Source organism: Protopterus annectens, chromosome 3.part0, assembly GCF_019279795.1.
Source record: "Protopterus annectens isolate FY-2018-M chromosome 3.part0, PAN1.0, whole genome shotgun sequence".
NCBI lineage: Eukaryota > Metazoa > Chordata > Ceratodontiformes > Protopteridae > Protopterus > Protopterus annectens.
Window position 1 is genome coordinate 1527244013 of NC_056731.1, and position 16700 is coordinate 1527260712.

General features: G+C 45.1%; 1 protein-coding gene across 1 annotated transcript in view; it reads right to left on the reverse strand.

Moving 5' to 3' along the window:
* Positions 1-16700, reverse strand: part of LPIN2 (lipin 2) — a 1688564-nt gene that overhangs the window by 438658 nt on the left and 1233206 nt on the right. Inside the window, exon 15 of the mRNA XM_044065902.1 lies at positions 9433-9519. Within this exon, the coding sequence (XP_043921837.1) occupies positions 9433-9519 (87 nt within the window). The remainder of the gene's footprint in view (positions 1-9432; positions 9520-16700) is intronic.

Consider the following 16700-nt stretch of genomic DNA (forward strand, 5'->3'; position numbering starts at 1 on the left):
GAGGCCTGGGTTTAGGGAAATTTGCTGTCTCAACCAAGTGATTTATCTTCTGACAAACCCCAGCAGTGGGATTTGAAAAGATGAAGGATGTTAGTGCTAGAAACAGAGACTTCAGATACCACTGTAACTTTCTCATGTGGAGTCTTGTCAGGGTTATTTTTAGAATCACAGATGCCATGAGATCCAAAATTGTGAGGCATTCCCTCAGACTGACCGAAGTCTGAGAGAAAAACCTTAAAAACAGATCTAGATTTTTTCCTGTGAAAGAAAAGCTCTTCAAACCATCTAGCTGACACCCCCAGAACGAAATAAATCCTGGGTGAAGGAATCACAAAAAAAAAAAATGTAAATGTTCTCTTGGAATTCCAGCTTATGTACAAGATCTCTCACATAAGTAAGAGATTCCTGACACTTTGAAAAAGACTCTGCAAAGATAAGCAAGTTGTTTAAATATGGAAAAATGTGGATGGATACCTGTGAGACTGCAATGAGCTATAACTGGATCTCAGGATTTTGAGAACACTTGGTGCAGTGCATAGTCCAATGGGTAAGAGACACAGCTGATAATGTGATCCAGACACAAAACCTTAAACACACAAAGTCTGGATGAATAGGGATGAGATAAGCATCTTTTAAATCCAGTGTTACCAGGTAACTTAAATGAGGAAGAAGAGGCAAAAGGTTGTGAAGCAATAGCATTTTGAACATGGGCACTATCACAAACAGATTTAGGAAAGAAAGATGCAAGCACTGGTCTCCAAGTATCTGTTTTCTTTGTACGAAAGACAACCTTGAAACCTTTTCCTCCCTGAAAGAGCATGTGCTGAAGGACGGGGGGAAATAGAGAAGTGTGTTGGTTGAGGAATTACCCCTAGAAAGGAGAGATTTCCACCCACTGCCATCTGCAATCTTGATGAACGATCTTCAGAACCCATTTGAAACTTTGTTGCCAAAGAGCAAAGTGGAGATTCAGACTTCCTGGAAGGGAGAATGAGACAGCCAGGGTCGGAGGGAGGAAAATAAGAAGTTATGTACCTACCATAACGTTCCATGTTAGTTGTCTTCTCTCGCCTTCTTTCTTGCTTGATGGGTTCGGAGCCGATCCCTCGGCTCCGACTCGGCACTTGCTAAGCTCGAGAGTCTCTTTCACCAGCTCGAGGCAGCCCCATATCCCATGATGCAAGGCAGTAAATACCCAGATCTCGTTTGTTGCCAAAGGGCAATAATACCAAGCATAAAATACTCCCAAAGGAAGAAGAAACTTACAAATGGAAAAAGGACCAGGTCTGAATGGTCTTTAGCATAAAAGTTTCTTATACAAGGTCTGTCCAGGCCAGGGGGAAGGAGGGAGGGTCGCAAGAAAGAAGGCGAGAAGACAACTAACATGGAACGTTATGGTAGGTACATAACTTCTTAATGTTAAGTTGTCAATCTCGCCTTCATTCTTGCTTGATGGGACCGCGTCCCTAGCACCTCTATCCTGGGTGGCTCAATGGAACAAACTCTTGAGAACTGTAGAGCCAAAACTGGCCCTGTCCCTGGAGGCCAAGTCCAATTTGTAATGGGAAACAAAAGTGTGAGGAGTGGCCCAAGTGGCGCTGCACAAATAGAGTCCAAAGGCAGTCTAGCTTGAAAAGCTGTAGAAGTAGCTAAACTCCTAGTTGAATGTGCTTTAGGTTTTGAGCACAGCTGTTTTCCCCTGATCGTATAAATTTCAGTGATGACCGAAGAAAGCCATCTGGATAAAGTCACTTTAGAAACAGGAAGGCCTTTTTTATTATCCGCATAGGAAACAAAAAGTTGATCAGATTTTCTAAACCTTTTTGTTCTGTCCAAATAATATCTGAGCTGACGGTGGACGTCAAGATAATGTAGCTTTTGTTCAGCTCTATCTGAATAGTTAGGAAAAAATACCGGGAGATCAATGGATTGATTCAGATTGTTTTTTGAAGCGACCTTAGGTAAAAAGGATGGATTAGTTCTCAAAGATACTCTGTCTTTGTGAAAAATCAAATAGGGAGGTCGAACCGAAAGAGCATGAAGTTCAGACACCCTCCTGGCAGATGTAATAGCCACTAGGAATAAAGTTTTCCAAGAAAGAAATTTCAGGGAACAAGAAACAGCTGGCTCGAAGGGGGGAAGAATTAAGGATGTCAGCACTAAATTTAGATCCCACTGAGGAGGAGGATTCCTAATTGGAGGCTTTAGTAGGAAAATTCCTTTTAAGAAGGCCCTGCAGAGCCTATGGGACATAATATTATGATCTGCTATCCCGACATGAAAATTAGAAATAGCAGCCAATTGAACTCTGACTGTGGAAGAAGAGGAGCCTGCATGAAAAATCTCTGCTAAGAAGTCCAGAACTGCCTGAACAGGGGCAGTAAAGGATCAATATTTTGGGCCTTAGCCCAATAAGAGAGACGTATCCATTTGCTTGTGTAAATCCTCCTGGTAGAGGATTTTAGTGAAGCTACTATGATGTCTCTAACTGGGTTAGAGATCAAAGGAAGCCTGGCTAAGGAAGGAAGTGGAGCAACCATGCTGTGAGGTTGAGAGAAGGGATTGACCGGTGCAGCTGACCGGATTGGTGAATCAGTAGATCTGGCACTGGGTCCAGATGCCACGGCTGCACCAAAAGGTGATGATGGAGGAACGGAACCAAACTTGTCGAGGCCAGTAAGGGGCAATGAGAATCAATTTGGCTCTCAAACGGTAGCTTTCTGGATCACCTGAGGGATCAGAGGAAATGGAGGAAGGCATAAAGAAGTCCCTGGGGCCAATCCTGGGTCAGAGCGTCTCTGGGGGATGGCCTGATAGAGGAAGAGGCTGAAGAAGTCTGGACATTTGCTGTTTTGGGGAGTAGCAAAAGATCGCAACATGGACGACCCCATTCCAGAAAAATCTCTTCCGCTATAGATTGCTTGAGAGACCACTCGTGAGGCATGAGGATAGCTCTGCTCAATCTGTCCGCTATAATGTTGGTTTTCCCAGGGATATGCGTTGCTACCAGAAACCGATGAGAGGAGATCGCCCATTGCCAAAGTCTGAGCGCTTCTCGACACAAGGGGTAGGACTTGGTTCCGCCCTGTTTGTTGATATACCAAACTACAGACATGTTGTCTGTGTGGACTGCAATTGTCCCTACGGGAAGAAAGTCGTTGAGGGCTTGCAACGTTAAAAGCACTGCTCTCATCTCCAGGACATTTATGTGCAGATGGTACTCGAACGGTTGCCACGTCCCATGAACCATCCTGCCCTGATAATGACCCCCACCCGATCAGGGAGGCATCCGTGGTGACAGTGGCTATCGGGGACGGAGGTACAAAGCACCTGCCTTGGTGAACCTGAGACGATGTGATCCACCAAGCAAGATGCTCTTTGCATGTCTGTGTCACCAGAATCTGGTGACGCATTGGAAGTTGCTGGTATGACCACTGTGTGAACAGCATCCACTGAAGAAGGCGCATGTAGAATCGAGCCAGGGGAAGAAGAGTAATGGCCGCAGCCATGAGGCCTAATACCTTTAGAACCATTCTGGCCTGTATTTTCTTGCTGGCCAGAATGATCCTGACATGAGTCTGAATGTCTGAAACTCTTTGTTCTGTAAGGGTAGCTGACATCCGAACAGTGTTTAAGTTTGCGCCTATGAAGGTAATAGACTGGCAGGGCGATAAGGATGACTTTTCGAAGTTGATTGAGATGCCCAAATGAGAACAAAGGTCTATTGTGTAATCCCTGGCTTGTATAAGCTGATGCCTGGTGGTGGCTGACAGGAGCCAGTCGTCGAGATACGGAAACACCTGGAATCCTTGACGTCTCAGGTGAGCCGTGACCACTGCCATGCATTTGGTGATCACTCTGGGGGCTGTAGTGAGACCAAAGGGCAGGGCTCTGAACTGGAAGTGACTGGACCCCAGCTGAAAGCGGAGAAATCTCCTGGAGCGTCTGTGAATTTTGATGTGATAGTACGCGTCCTGAAGATCTATTGAGCACATCCAGTTGTCCTTCTGTAAGAAGGGCAGAATTGACTGAAGAGTGACCATTCGGAATCTTGTCTTCCTGACAGACTTGTTGAGTCTGCTGAGATCCAATATTGGTCTCCAGTCTCCCGTCTTTGGGGACCAAAAAGAACCTTGAGTAGATTCCGGGCTCTGAATGGTCTATTGTAACTGGCTGAATGGCTCTTTTTTGCAGTAGTTTTGCGACTTCTAACTCTGCAATGTCCCTTAGACCGGGTGGTACATCTGGAAGGGAACTTGAGGGAAGGGACTTTCCTCGAAAGGAATTATGTAACCCTTGGATATGATCGACTGTACCCATCTGTCTTGAGTGAGGGAATGCCAGGCTTCTGGGTACAGTGATAATCTTCCCGACTGCCTCCAAGGAGGGACAGCCGGGCAACACCTCAGGGATGCTGAAAGGGCTTATCAGAGAGAGGCTCCCTGTTTCCCTGGTTCTTGGACCCCTCTGCCTCTAGAGCGGTGTCTGTTGTTGTTACCCCTCTGCCTCTAGGGGTAAACTGACCACGTGAATCCGGCGTGACTCCTTGGGATTTACAGAACCACATCTTCCCACCCTTCTGTCCTTTGGGATAAGGCCTAGAAGGGGTGGAAAAACGGACTCCAACAGCAGAAAGAGTCTTGCCGTCCTGCTCACACCTGGTCAAGGTTTCCTTCACCTGAGGGCCAAACAAAGCTGACCCATCAAAGGGAGAATTTGTGAAGGACGCCTTAAAGGGATCCAAAATCACATAGCCGCATCCAGGCTTGGCGTCTAAGAGCCACACCTGTGCCTGCGGCTCTACTCGCTCCATCCGCAGCATAAGATATTAGCCGCATGGAGGAGTTAGCAATGGAATTGAGGGTTCCTAGCTGCGAAGCAATCTTTTCTTGAGCCCCTGCAGCTGTAGGATCCTGAACTACTTCTCCCAGCTCCTTGAGGATATCTCTTTGGAGTCTGGTGAAGTGACATAGGTAATTCAGCGAGCATAGCAAAGGTCGCTGAGGAAAACATCCGCTTACCGTACCTATCCATGGTCCTAGAGTCCTTATTAGGAGGATGGACGGGCACGGAAGGATCTGCAAGTTCCTTTTGGTGGCCGCAGCCACCACCATGGCATCAGCGGGACACCCTTGGTAAGGAATTGTTTGTCACTAGGGGCAGTGATAAATTTAGAAGGCCTCCTAGGGACTGGCTCTACAGAGTCAGGAGCTGCCCACGCCTTCGTGCAATAACCTGCATAAGGGGTCGAAGGCGGAGACACCCAGGAGGTGGAGGGCCGAGATCCAAACGCCTCTAGGTATACTGACTCATCCTCAGAGGGATTGTTGGTGGGCCAGTTTCCCTCTGTTTCAGAAGTTCTAGGATGTCTGAGAAGGAGACATCCTCAGAGGGGGATCTAGGGGATCCCTCTGACTCATCAAAGTCAGTATCTGAAGTGACAGACTCGCCGGAGTCTACATGCTTCCTCTTACAAGTCCTCTTCCTAGGAGGATCTCCCGAAACATCAGGAGAATCCTCGGAAGAGGGGAAATTCCCAATGGGGAAACCTGAGGCGGAGGATCTCTGGGTCCTGTAGCAAGAGAAGTGGCAGAGATGTCAACAGGTACAATAGAGGGAGGAGCTACGGGAACAGACTGCTGACTGATACCAGTGGCCAGTACACTCTTCATCACCTCGAATGCTCCCCTCCCAGGCAGGTCCGAGAGAACCCGCTCCAAGAGCTAGGAAGTCCAGGAACCACGGAAAGGGAAGTGGCGAGGCAGATGACGGAGCCGAGCTCACCAAGGCCGAGGCTCCAAGGGGAAGAGCGGGCTCGGACAAGGGTCCGATGCCACTCACCCTCGGAGGAGACCATGGAAGCCCGACCACGAATCCCTCTAAGGAAGAGGAGATAAGAGTAGAGGCTGAAGGAACAGAAGGGGTATCCGTCCTCCAGCCGTAGCAGTAACCATTCCGAAGACTCCAACTCCAAACTCTGGGGTAGAGTTGAAGGAGGAACAGTAACGGGGTGTGGGCCAACAGTCGCCTGTTGAGATGGACTGTGTAACATTTGGGCCAGTACCTGTGACTTGAGTAATCTACTGACCACTCTCTCTAGGTCATGGTCTGATAACCTGGATGACCTTGAAGATCGGCTCCGATGGCTCCGTTCCGATAGAAGTGGTGGAGGCGGGGGCGAAAGTATCGGCTCCAAGGAAGGGGAGCTCGACCTCTTCCTGGAATGAGCCATCGGAGCCGATACAATAGATCCTGTCGGAGCCGATTTCGGAGCCGACAGAGCGTCTCGATGTATCGGCCCCAGCCGGAGCCGATACAGCCACCAAAGTAACGGTGTCGGAGCCGATCGGAGCCGACACCGATGCCTGTGCCACATGGGTGTCGGAACCGATCGGGCCGACATCGAAGTGGTCAAAACAGATTCGGCACCGATAGCCATCGGGCGAAGCTTTGTCAATCAGAATCGGCTCCAGCCGGAGCCGATCTCGACTCAATACGAGTCGGAGCCGAGGCCGCAGGCTTAGAAACAGAAGCCTGGGCCTTGGCAGGTTTAGTTGATTTTGGTGGAGCCGACTTAGCCGGAGAGCCCTCCGGCAAGAAGGCCCCTAAGAATCAACTTATGTCTCTCCTGCAGGACTCTCTGGCTGAAGGAGTGACAAATAGCACAGGAGTCCTGCAGGTGAAGAGGGCCCAGACAATACAGGCAAGAAGTGTGACCGTCTGTCAGAGACATCTTCTGACAGCACGAGTCACACTTCTTAAAACCCGAGACCCTCTCCTTAGACATAGTGTTGAGACACAACACACACACACAACACCAGTCTAAATTAACTTACACAAAAATACCAAAAAGGTATTCTATAAAATACAACACACACACACCCTAACAGGGGGGGGATGGGATAGGGAAAAATTGACTGACAAAAAATTAAAGGAGACAGGAAAATTCTGTCAGAAAGGGTAGAATATAACTATAAAACTATCAAAAAAGAGTTTTTTGACTAAAAAAAGGGGCTTAAATCACAAAAGTGAACAACTTACCAGGAGCTGGTAAAAAGAAGACCTCCTAAGCGAAGCGGCAAACGAGATCTGGGTATTTACTGCCTTGCATCATGGGATATGGGGCTGCCTCGAGCTGGTGAAAGAGACTCTCGAGCTTAGCAAGTGCCGAGTCGGAGCCGAGGGATCGGCTCCGAACCCATCAAGCAAGAATGAAGGCGAGATTGACAACTTAACATGATCCCTTAAAAAGTCATTCTGATTTGCTGGACTATTTGGGAGGTTCATGAATTCTTTTCGGAACTGCCCTGCCATTTCTTCTTAAATGTCTGATTACTCACATTTTGGTGAGACTATTTTGTTTTTTGTTTTTTTTGCTGAAACTGGATGAAGGATTAGAGAATCCATTAGAAAATTTGGAAATGGAGAGCTGAAAATCTTAGCGATTCCCTGTATCAACCTCCCCCTTTCATCACTCTTTTTGACAACTGCTACAATAGAGCAACCAAAAGCTACATCTCTACCCAAAGGAGAATTTAAAATCTCATTTTTCACATCTGTGAAGGACTGAGAATGCAAACAGGTCAACCTCCTCAAAGCAGTACCAGTGGCCATAGCCTTGGAAGTAGTTTCAAGTCATATACCCACTGTAAACAATGAACTGTGACCTTTGAAATGGAAGAAACTAAATTTAAAGCAAAGTTTTCCTTACCAGAAGAAACTGTAGACAAAACATTCCTCATACTTTCACAATTAGAATAAACTAACATACGAAACTGACAACTCATAATTTTGAAAACGAGAGTTGCAGAAGCACACATTTTTCCACATACATATCAATGACCTTCCCATCCTTATCAGAAAGAGTATAATTGAATTAACCAAATATTTAGCAGCTGTAGGATTAACTAATGCTGCAGCTGGTGGGTCAGGTTTGGGATGTGTGTATAAACACCTGTACGACTGAGGAACTTTACACATTCTATCTGCTTTAAGGGTAGCAGACTGTCAGGAATCCAGCATGCAGAGAATGACACATTCTCCAAAGCTGACAGAACTGCAGGAATGGGTGCAGGCCCTGGAAATTCCTTCTGTTATTAATGGTAGCCGCAGCTTTCCCAGGGATATGCACAATTTTCTGACCAAATAGACAAGTCTTCCTTCTTCCAGAACTGACAGAGTGATTCCCCCTTGTCCACTAAGGTGACCCCAACAGCAACAGAGGATGTGAATAACTGGGATCCAGGGTAAAAGATGAGAGGACCGAGGAACAAGCTATAGCCACAACAGTCTCACCCACCTGCAAATGGGGCAAAAAAGTTAGCCTTCTGGGATGGCAATGGTTTGCTTAACTTTTTCTTTTTGTGGTTGGAAGAAGGACTGACCATGGAACTGGTAGTTTGTTGCATGGTCAAGCTGAAACTGATGCCTCTTTCCCGAGAAAACGAGCAGTAAGAGACTGTAAAATTTAAATGTCTCCTTTTCTCATGCACACACACACAAAAAAAAAAAAAACAATTAAAAAAAGACTTTAAAACACTTTGTCAGCCCAAAAAGTAAAACAAAAATTATTTTGCTACAGAAAAAAAAGTTTTTTAATTACTTTATACAGCTTTTAGTATGACAGGGAAAAAGTGTGTTCCTGAAGTACAGTTATGTCTAGTGACAACTCATTAAAGCAAACTGCTAGCTTAAAAAATAACTTTTATAAACCAAAATGTACAATAAAACAACTTTTTTAAATATGGAAGGTTTTTCCCCAAAGGGAACTTATCTGCCTAGCAAAGGAACAGCACAAGCTGACCGTCAATCTTTGAAAGCCCGCAGAACAGCACTCAATGGCAAGAAAGCTCTGAACGGATTCGCACCCAAACCAGCCTTTTTCTGCAATAACAAATTAAGCTGTTTTGGTGTGTGCAAGGTGCCCAGAAGCTGGCAAACTGTTACATCCCTGGCAGGATATAACCCATACAGCTAAGTCTACTGCAACAGTGACTAGTCTGACAAACACTTTAAGCACAAACATGGAGGATACTCTGTTGTCAAATCTACAGATAACACCATCTCATTCAGTGAGGCATTTGCTAGACTTATTTTTCTTTTTCTTCAAAATTGAATGCACACAAAGAGAGAAGACTATAAAAATCATTCTGTGTGAAAGCTCTTTATAAGCAGTCCAAAGCAAATCACACAGAATTCTTGCAGACTACTTCAAGCACTAAAACATCTGCCCTCAAATTTAGGTAACAAAGCCACAGCTGATATGCATGTTTTTTGACAAATATGCAGCAGCTAAACTTCATAAAACCTTGCTCTGTACAAAAGGAATGCACAAACAGTACACAGAAGTGAACAGATGAGCAGAAACAGATTGGATGCACAATCCTCAAAATATACACATGTTATTTTAAAGATTTATCAAAAGATACATACTCATGTATAGAGTGATAAAGTTTGGCAATACCCTCATGTGTCCAGTCTTTGCCAAGCTGAGGAAGGATTTGGCCTAAAGCATCAGACCTAAAAAGTTGAGAGAAAGCAACTTACTTAAGCTTGAAATCAATGTCATCTTTCAAGTTTCACAAAAAAAGATCTTTCTGTGTTTCCTAAAACAAATGATTTCATGCTGTAGTGCTAGTATTAATAGCAGATAAAGTCTTTGAAACTTAAAACTATATAATACATCTCCCATCAGTTTACTTTTACTTAAATAACAACAGAAGCCATTAATGTGTCAACACAATCTTTGCTCTTGGGAAGTCAACTCAGACTACTTGCAGATTTTAAAACTACCACTCTACAAAATTCCTGCTTTTATATAGATTAATTTGCTGAATGTGGAGATGGAAGGCTATCTGCCTTCATGATTTTTTTTTCCTAAGAAGTTCAAGCGGTATAACATCACAATGCTAAACAAAAATGGTGCTTACTGCTTCTATACAGGTTCAGTAAAATGAAGTGCTGGCTGTCTGTGATGGACAAGTGCTACAGCCTAAAGGTGTACTGTGGAGCTGCCAGTTTATTTGATGGCACTGGCTGGACTGCTGGCATCAAATATGTGAAGGGTGAATGGCTTTAAGAGTGTATGGTAAACATGCACTGCTGTCTCAGGTAACAGCAAACACCTACAACAACAGTTGTAATCACTGGTTTCCCAGGATTTCTTCCATACCCCTCCCAGTGGTATTTTACCAAAAATAATTAAAAACTTGTTAAAGATTATTTTTGTGCACACAGTCACACACACAAGGATCTACTGCAGAAGATAGACAACAGAAAGTTGAACATCACATGGTTGAGACCATATGATTGACTTCCCGAAAAGTCACCCAAACGTTTTTGCAGTGGGAAAGCCCTCTGCACCTCTCACACTCCCTGCATATTATATATATCAATTTTGAGATCGCACTACAGTGGGGAAAACGGTAAATTCCCTGATCCCCAGTGGACCACAATCTCCATTCAACAGCTTTGGCACTTAGCAAAGTCAATTGTATGGTCTCGACCAAATGATGCTGACTTGATCTTCTGAAAGGGTCCCATACATTCACACACACATATACACACACACACACACACACACACACACATACATATATATATATATATATATTTATATATATATATATATATATATATATATACATATACATAAACACACACACATTTTCAGGATACCGCTCTAGTACCTTCCCCTGCCTGTACAGCAATGCTACCTTCAGCTAAAGCAGTCTAACAAATTAAGAGCACTATTTTCCTTCCACAGTGGTGATACTGGTGCAGAGGGGTGGAGTCCTGACTATGACACAGGTGACCAGGGCTCAAACAGTGGCCTCGATTCTGGAAGAGATAGGCAAGGAAGGAGAGGAATGAAAGGGTTGTGGCCTGCTTATATCTACCAGAGGATGGGGTTGGGGTGAAGTGTTGTAGGCGTTGGGATGCACATATAGAAGGTGTGATCCATCTAGTGGAAACCAAGGAAACCACTTCCTGTGCTTAAAAGAAGGCAATGGGCTTGCTTGCTGGCAAAATTCCTTGCAGAACTGAGCGATAACCACTGCAGACAACTCATTGTATGTCCCCATTCAACTAAACTAGCTGTTTGCTCAGGAAACAATAGGGCTTAAACAGAAAGCCCCCAAACCACCCCTGATGACAGTCTGAATGAAGGCCCCTCCTAGATGACACTCATCCCAGTAATAATTAATGAACAGGCCAATTGGTCAGGAAGGGGCTAATGGTAGATAGGGGATGGGGAGGCCAAAAAGTGGGAAAAAACACTATGAACACAATTACTGCTTAACTTTAACATATAACAAAGAAAAGAACACTCTCAGAAAACAGATAAATACTTTATTGAAACCAAAATAAAAAATGCAAGCTTTCACATAAAGTGCTTTAAGTACTTCTAAAAAAACTCCAAACCGCTTTTCTGAATACCTTTACCCACGCCACCTGATATCACTTAACATAATCAGCCGATTACCTTCTATACTGTTTTAACTTCGATGCAGGTTTAATTGTTGCAGAGTCATTTAATCCAGGAAAAGTGTCTGCCCTTAGCATAGTTGCCCATTTGTATTCACTACATTCATTTCTCATTTTTAAAACTTCCCTCTATAATTAACATATATACACTGTAATACAGCAAAACTAAACTGATGGATTTCACATTTTCTCGTGCTGTCTACTAAAGGGCATTTGTGTTAACCTTCTGTTGTCAGAAAAATGTTCACATATACGTTCCTTCAATTTCTTATTGGACTTTCCACCATAAAATGATGGACATGGATATTACAGTTAGCTATATTTACAATATTCTTGGTATCATAACTTACAATATTCCTTAGAAGGAACTCCTTTGTGACAGGGTGTTTACATATTTGCAAAAATGACACTTTGTACAAGGAAAGGTTTGCTGTTTTTGAATTAATCTATTCAATTTCCTATTCTTCTGTCCCTTGTAAAAGTCTCCATGTAAGACTAAAGTCTTACGGTATGATGTCACCGTGCCATGAATATTCATGAGGGCACGCTGACTCAACAGCAAGTCTAACATGGACTGTGCAGGAAAGCAGAGGGAGTGTCCGACTGCCAAGCAGTCAAAAGGTCCACGCCCCTGCAAGTGTCCGAAATGCCAAATATCAACACAAAAGAGCGAGTCCGCTCAAATGTCCATGTACACAACACCACACTCCCTGACATTGTAAACCACCAGCACAGTTATAAAAAGTAAAACATTTAATTTTTTTTCTAATTCCCGATATAGCTGCCCGTATTTGCTCATGTGTGCGCGGGTGTGCCCATTGCTTAGCTGCACTTAGCAATCCCGACATGGAAGAGCATAAGAAGAAATGTTTATGCAAATTACGCCAAATAGCAATAGCGTAATGGTGGAGCGTTCGCACAAAGAGGAGGTATTCACGGTTCGAGTCCCACCACTCCCCTTCCTATTTATGTTCTAAAGTAGTATATGAAATCATTCCTGACAAATATGATTAAACATTTACTAAAAACCACTGAAATGGCCTATGTATCACTGAACAAAATATATATTTATAAAGGATCCTGACATATAATTGCCCGCAGTTAAGCAGCGCTTTACCCAGCGCAATATAGTTGCCGGCAGTTAAGCAGCGCTTTACTCAACGCAATATAGTTGCCCGCAGTTAAGCAGCACTTTACCCGGCGCAATAGAGTTGCCCATAGCTAAATAGCGCTTTACCCAGCGCAATCGGTTTGTGGGGAGGTTCGCGCCACGCCAACCAGTGCACCATAGGGCAACGTTGAGCAAAGTTGCTCAAATACAGCCACACCTCCTAGTCTGTCTGGACAGTAGTAAAATAAAATGAATGACAAGGTTCGAACCCAGGACTCTGTGCACCATAATCAAAGTACTGAACCACTAAGCTATGACAGCTTAGGATAAACAGCCACTGTTAACATACATATACTTATAAATGGGAGAATAACCATTACTAAGCAGGTCAGCAGTCAGCCGAGAATTTTCAAAAAGGGCCAATCACAAAAAAGTGTGGGAAATGCGGCATATTTAAGTCCCACAGGCGGGAATACTCGCCATAACTGATTGTAGCTCCCATCTGCAGTTAGAATGGCTGGTGCTGGAGAGAGTACATGCTTCCGAGCACAACGTTGGGGCATTGAGGAGTGGAAATGCATGGTTTGGCTCCTTGTCCACCATCATAGGTTCATACTAGGCTATCTGCCCTAGGGCATTTATAAGCCTAGCCAGAGTGTGTTTGGCTTTTGCCACCCATTTTAAATTAATTTTGCTATGTCCTATTTCGAGGTTAGTATACTGTGCCTCTGTCCAACAGTGACACAGAAGTGATACCCAGGGTAAACCTACGATCTCCCATCCACTCAAGATTCCTCTTGAAGAGAGTCAATGAGGGACTCTGCCTAACCTGGACTGGGATTTTATTCCAGAGTGAAGGGAGCCTCTGGGTTATGAATCTGTCCCTCCAGCATGTCCTATTTATTTCAGTGCTGAGGTTCAAGTCTCTCGAGCGCTTAGCTCGATGGGATTTGGATTTTCTGAGGTGCAGCATGTCCATTAATTCCGGGTTGGACATGGCTTTATACGTCACTCACAGATCGCCTCCGAGCAGGCTGTATGCCACTGAGTAGAGCTGGAGTTTCTTTAACCGGGCAGCATATGGCATCTGTTTGAGCTCTTTGATCCTCTTGGTGAGGTACTTTTGGGGTCTTTCCAGTTGCTGCAGGTGTCTGGTGAGGTAAATCCCAAAAGGGGCATTGTACTCAATTATGGGCCTGATGAGGGATGAGTAAAGTGGCACGATCACCTCCCCCGATCTAGATGTGAATCCCTTCATGATTAGGTGGGCTATATAAAATGTTTTTCTAACCACTTTGGCCATGTGGTTGTCAAATGAGCGATTGCTATCAACTTGGGTCCCCAGGTCCCTAATTACATCTTCTGTACTTAATGGATTACCACTTATGTGGTAGTTTTTGCCAAAGGGGATGACTATACACTTTTTGGCGTTTAGCTTGAGGCCATGGCTCTGGCACCAGTTGTCTGTTTCTATGAGGCCCTTTTGGATGATGTTTGTGTCAGCTGGAGAGTCGATTATGGCGCCCAGCTCGCAGTCATCTGCGAACTTGGTCAGCCACAGTCCTTCTGTGTTGGCCTGTACCTCCAAGAAATATATACCGAACAAGAGAGGTCTCTGGACTGAGCCTTGTGGGATGCCACTTGTAACTGGTTTGGAGTCTGACATGGCTCCAGCAATTCTAACCATGTGGGTTCTGTCCTTGAGCCAGTTTGCAACCCATCTAGTGACATAGGGGTTTATATTTAAGCTGGTGAGCTTATCTATAATGCCCGAGTGGGGTATTGTATTGAAGGCTTTTGAGAGGTCCAGGTAGGCTGTGTGGACCACCTTCCCCTCATCAATGGCCTTGGTGACGGTTTCAAAGAAATCAACCAGGTTTAAGAGGCAGGATCTGCCCTTAAAGCCGAACTGGGTAGGATCCAGTGTCTGTAGGTCCCCAATATCTTTATTTATGAGGTCCATGATGATCCTTTCCATAGCTTTGCAGACCAAGCTAGTCAGGCTTATGGGGCGATAGTTTCCAGGATCCGTTGAGGCACCACCGTTGTGGAGAGGGACCACTGTTGCTGTACGCCACTCTTTGGGTACATATCCTGTAGTAAGGCTGAGATTGAACAGTAGTTTTATGTTTGGGTTTAGCTCTTCTTGGAGTTCATGTAGGACGCAGCCCGGGACACCGTCTGGTCCCATTGATGCTGTGTTTTTTGCGCTTTGGAGAGGGCAGCTCTTACCTGAGCATCTGAGATGTTAGGGGGGGCAGCACTCTGCTGGGACAGATATTTGCCCTTTTGGTGGGGGGGGGGGGAGTTTGCACTGAACCTTTCAGCTAGGATATTGGCAATGTCTGTGGGTTCGGTGTATTTTTTGTCATTTTGGACTAATTCTCAGCATATCTGGGAATTCCCACCCAGGTTCCTAACATAACTAAAGAAAGCCTTGTGATTACCCTTAGTGTCCTGTGCAATTATAAGTGCCCATAGTTTTTTGCCAGTACTGATCAGAGATGCCTTCCCTTTTTGGGATTTTGCTCTATCATGTAGTAGCTTCCTCCTTCTATTGTATAGTTTATTTATGGCTGGGGTCCACCAGACAGGACGTCTGCCTTTGGAGGATTGGGTCTTGGTTTTATTTGGGATTGCATGATCCATGCATTTCTGAAAGTGTTCATAGAATGCGTTTATAAAGGATTCTGCGGTCTGGGCCGTATTTTCCACAGGTCCGGGGGCTTTGAAGGATTCCACCTCGGTTTTGAAGAGTGTGAAATTTGCTTTAGAGAAGTTTTTCACTGTGGTGTTCAGGGCAGGGGGTGGAGTCGGGATGTGAATATCCAGTGAGATTAGTTTATGGTCTGATCTTACCAGTGAGGGATACACTTCTGGTCTGGAGCATAGAGTCCTCATGTTGGTGATGATCAGGTCCAGTATGTTTTCCCCTCTTGTGGGAGTGGTAACAAGTTGTTCCATAGCATTTGAGTTTACAAATTCTAGGAACCTTTGGGCTAGGGTGTTGGAGCTAGAGTAATGCTAACAGTCTATGTTTGGGTAGTTGAAGTCGCCCAATATAATGGTGTTTGGAAAGACCTTCATATTTTCCAGTGTTCTCAGGAAGGCCGAGTGGGGTTCCTGGGTTTGGGAGGGTGGTCTGTAGCAGGCTATAAACTGGAAGGCAGTTTTACCCACTGTTAGTTGCACATGGATAGTCTCTGATGCTTCGTGCTGTGCCACCAACCTGGAAGTGTGGGTATCTTTGACGAATATTGATACTCCCCCTCCTTTTGTGGTTCGGTCCAAGTTTTGGGGCCGAAAAGCATGGTATGAGGTATAACCTGGTAGTGCTGGGGTGCGCTCGGGAGCCTTGAACCAGGTTTCTGTTACTGCACAGATATCGATGTTCTCCACGCTAAGGAGAGTTTTGAGTGTGTGCATCTTGAGGTTTAGACTTCTGGCGCTGAGTAGCATTACTCTTGGTTTCTTATCCCTTGTGATACCTATGGAGGTGGGTTTGTCTTTTGAGCCTTGCCTAAAAAAGGCACTATGGGGGTAGCAAGAGCCTTTGCCAATATCCGAAAGCCCAGGGGTGACAGGTGCAAGCCGTCCCTAGCGAAGCATCGTGGCTTGTCGAGCATGTCATCCCAGGCTGACGGGCATTGGATCCCCTTTGAATGACACCAATACTTAAGCCAGTTGTTGAAATTGATCATCTTGTCTTCATATTGTGGCATCATTCTTGGTGAGGGTAAGATGCTACTCAAGGTCAGGGTCATACTGGTCTGGGCTACATGCTCAGAGAGCTCCTCTATGTCTCTTTTCATGTAGTCCAATGAGGTATGTCTCAGGTCATTCACACCAGCATGGACAATGACAGAGTCATATTTGTACTTGCCTTGGAGTGACCTGAGTGCTCAAGACTTCTGCAGGGCCAGTTCCAAGGGACGGAGTACAAGGCAGAGGCTTGGAACCGGTTAGCTCAGGACCTCACCAGTATCACAGGCGTTCCTCGGACTGGTGAGCAGGTCCTTCACCACCATGCAGACCTGAAGAGACGGAAGCAGGACCTACTGAACCAATGGATACAGGAGGCCCGTGGGATGCAAGATGCCCC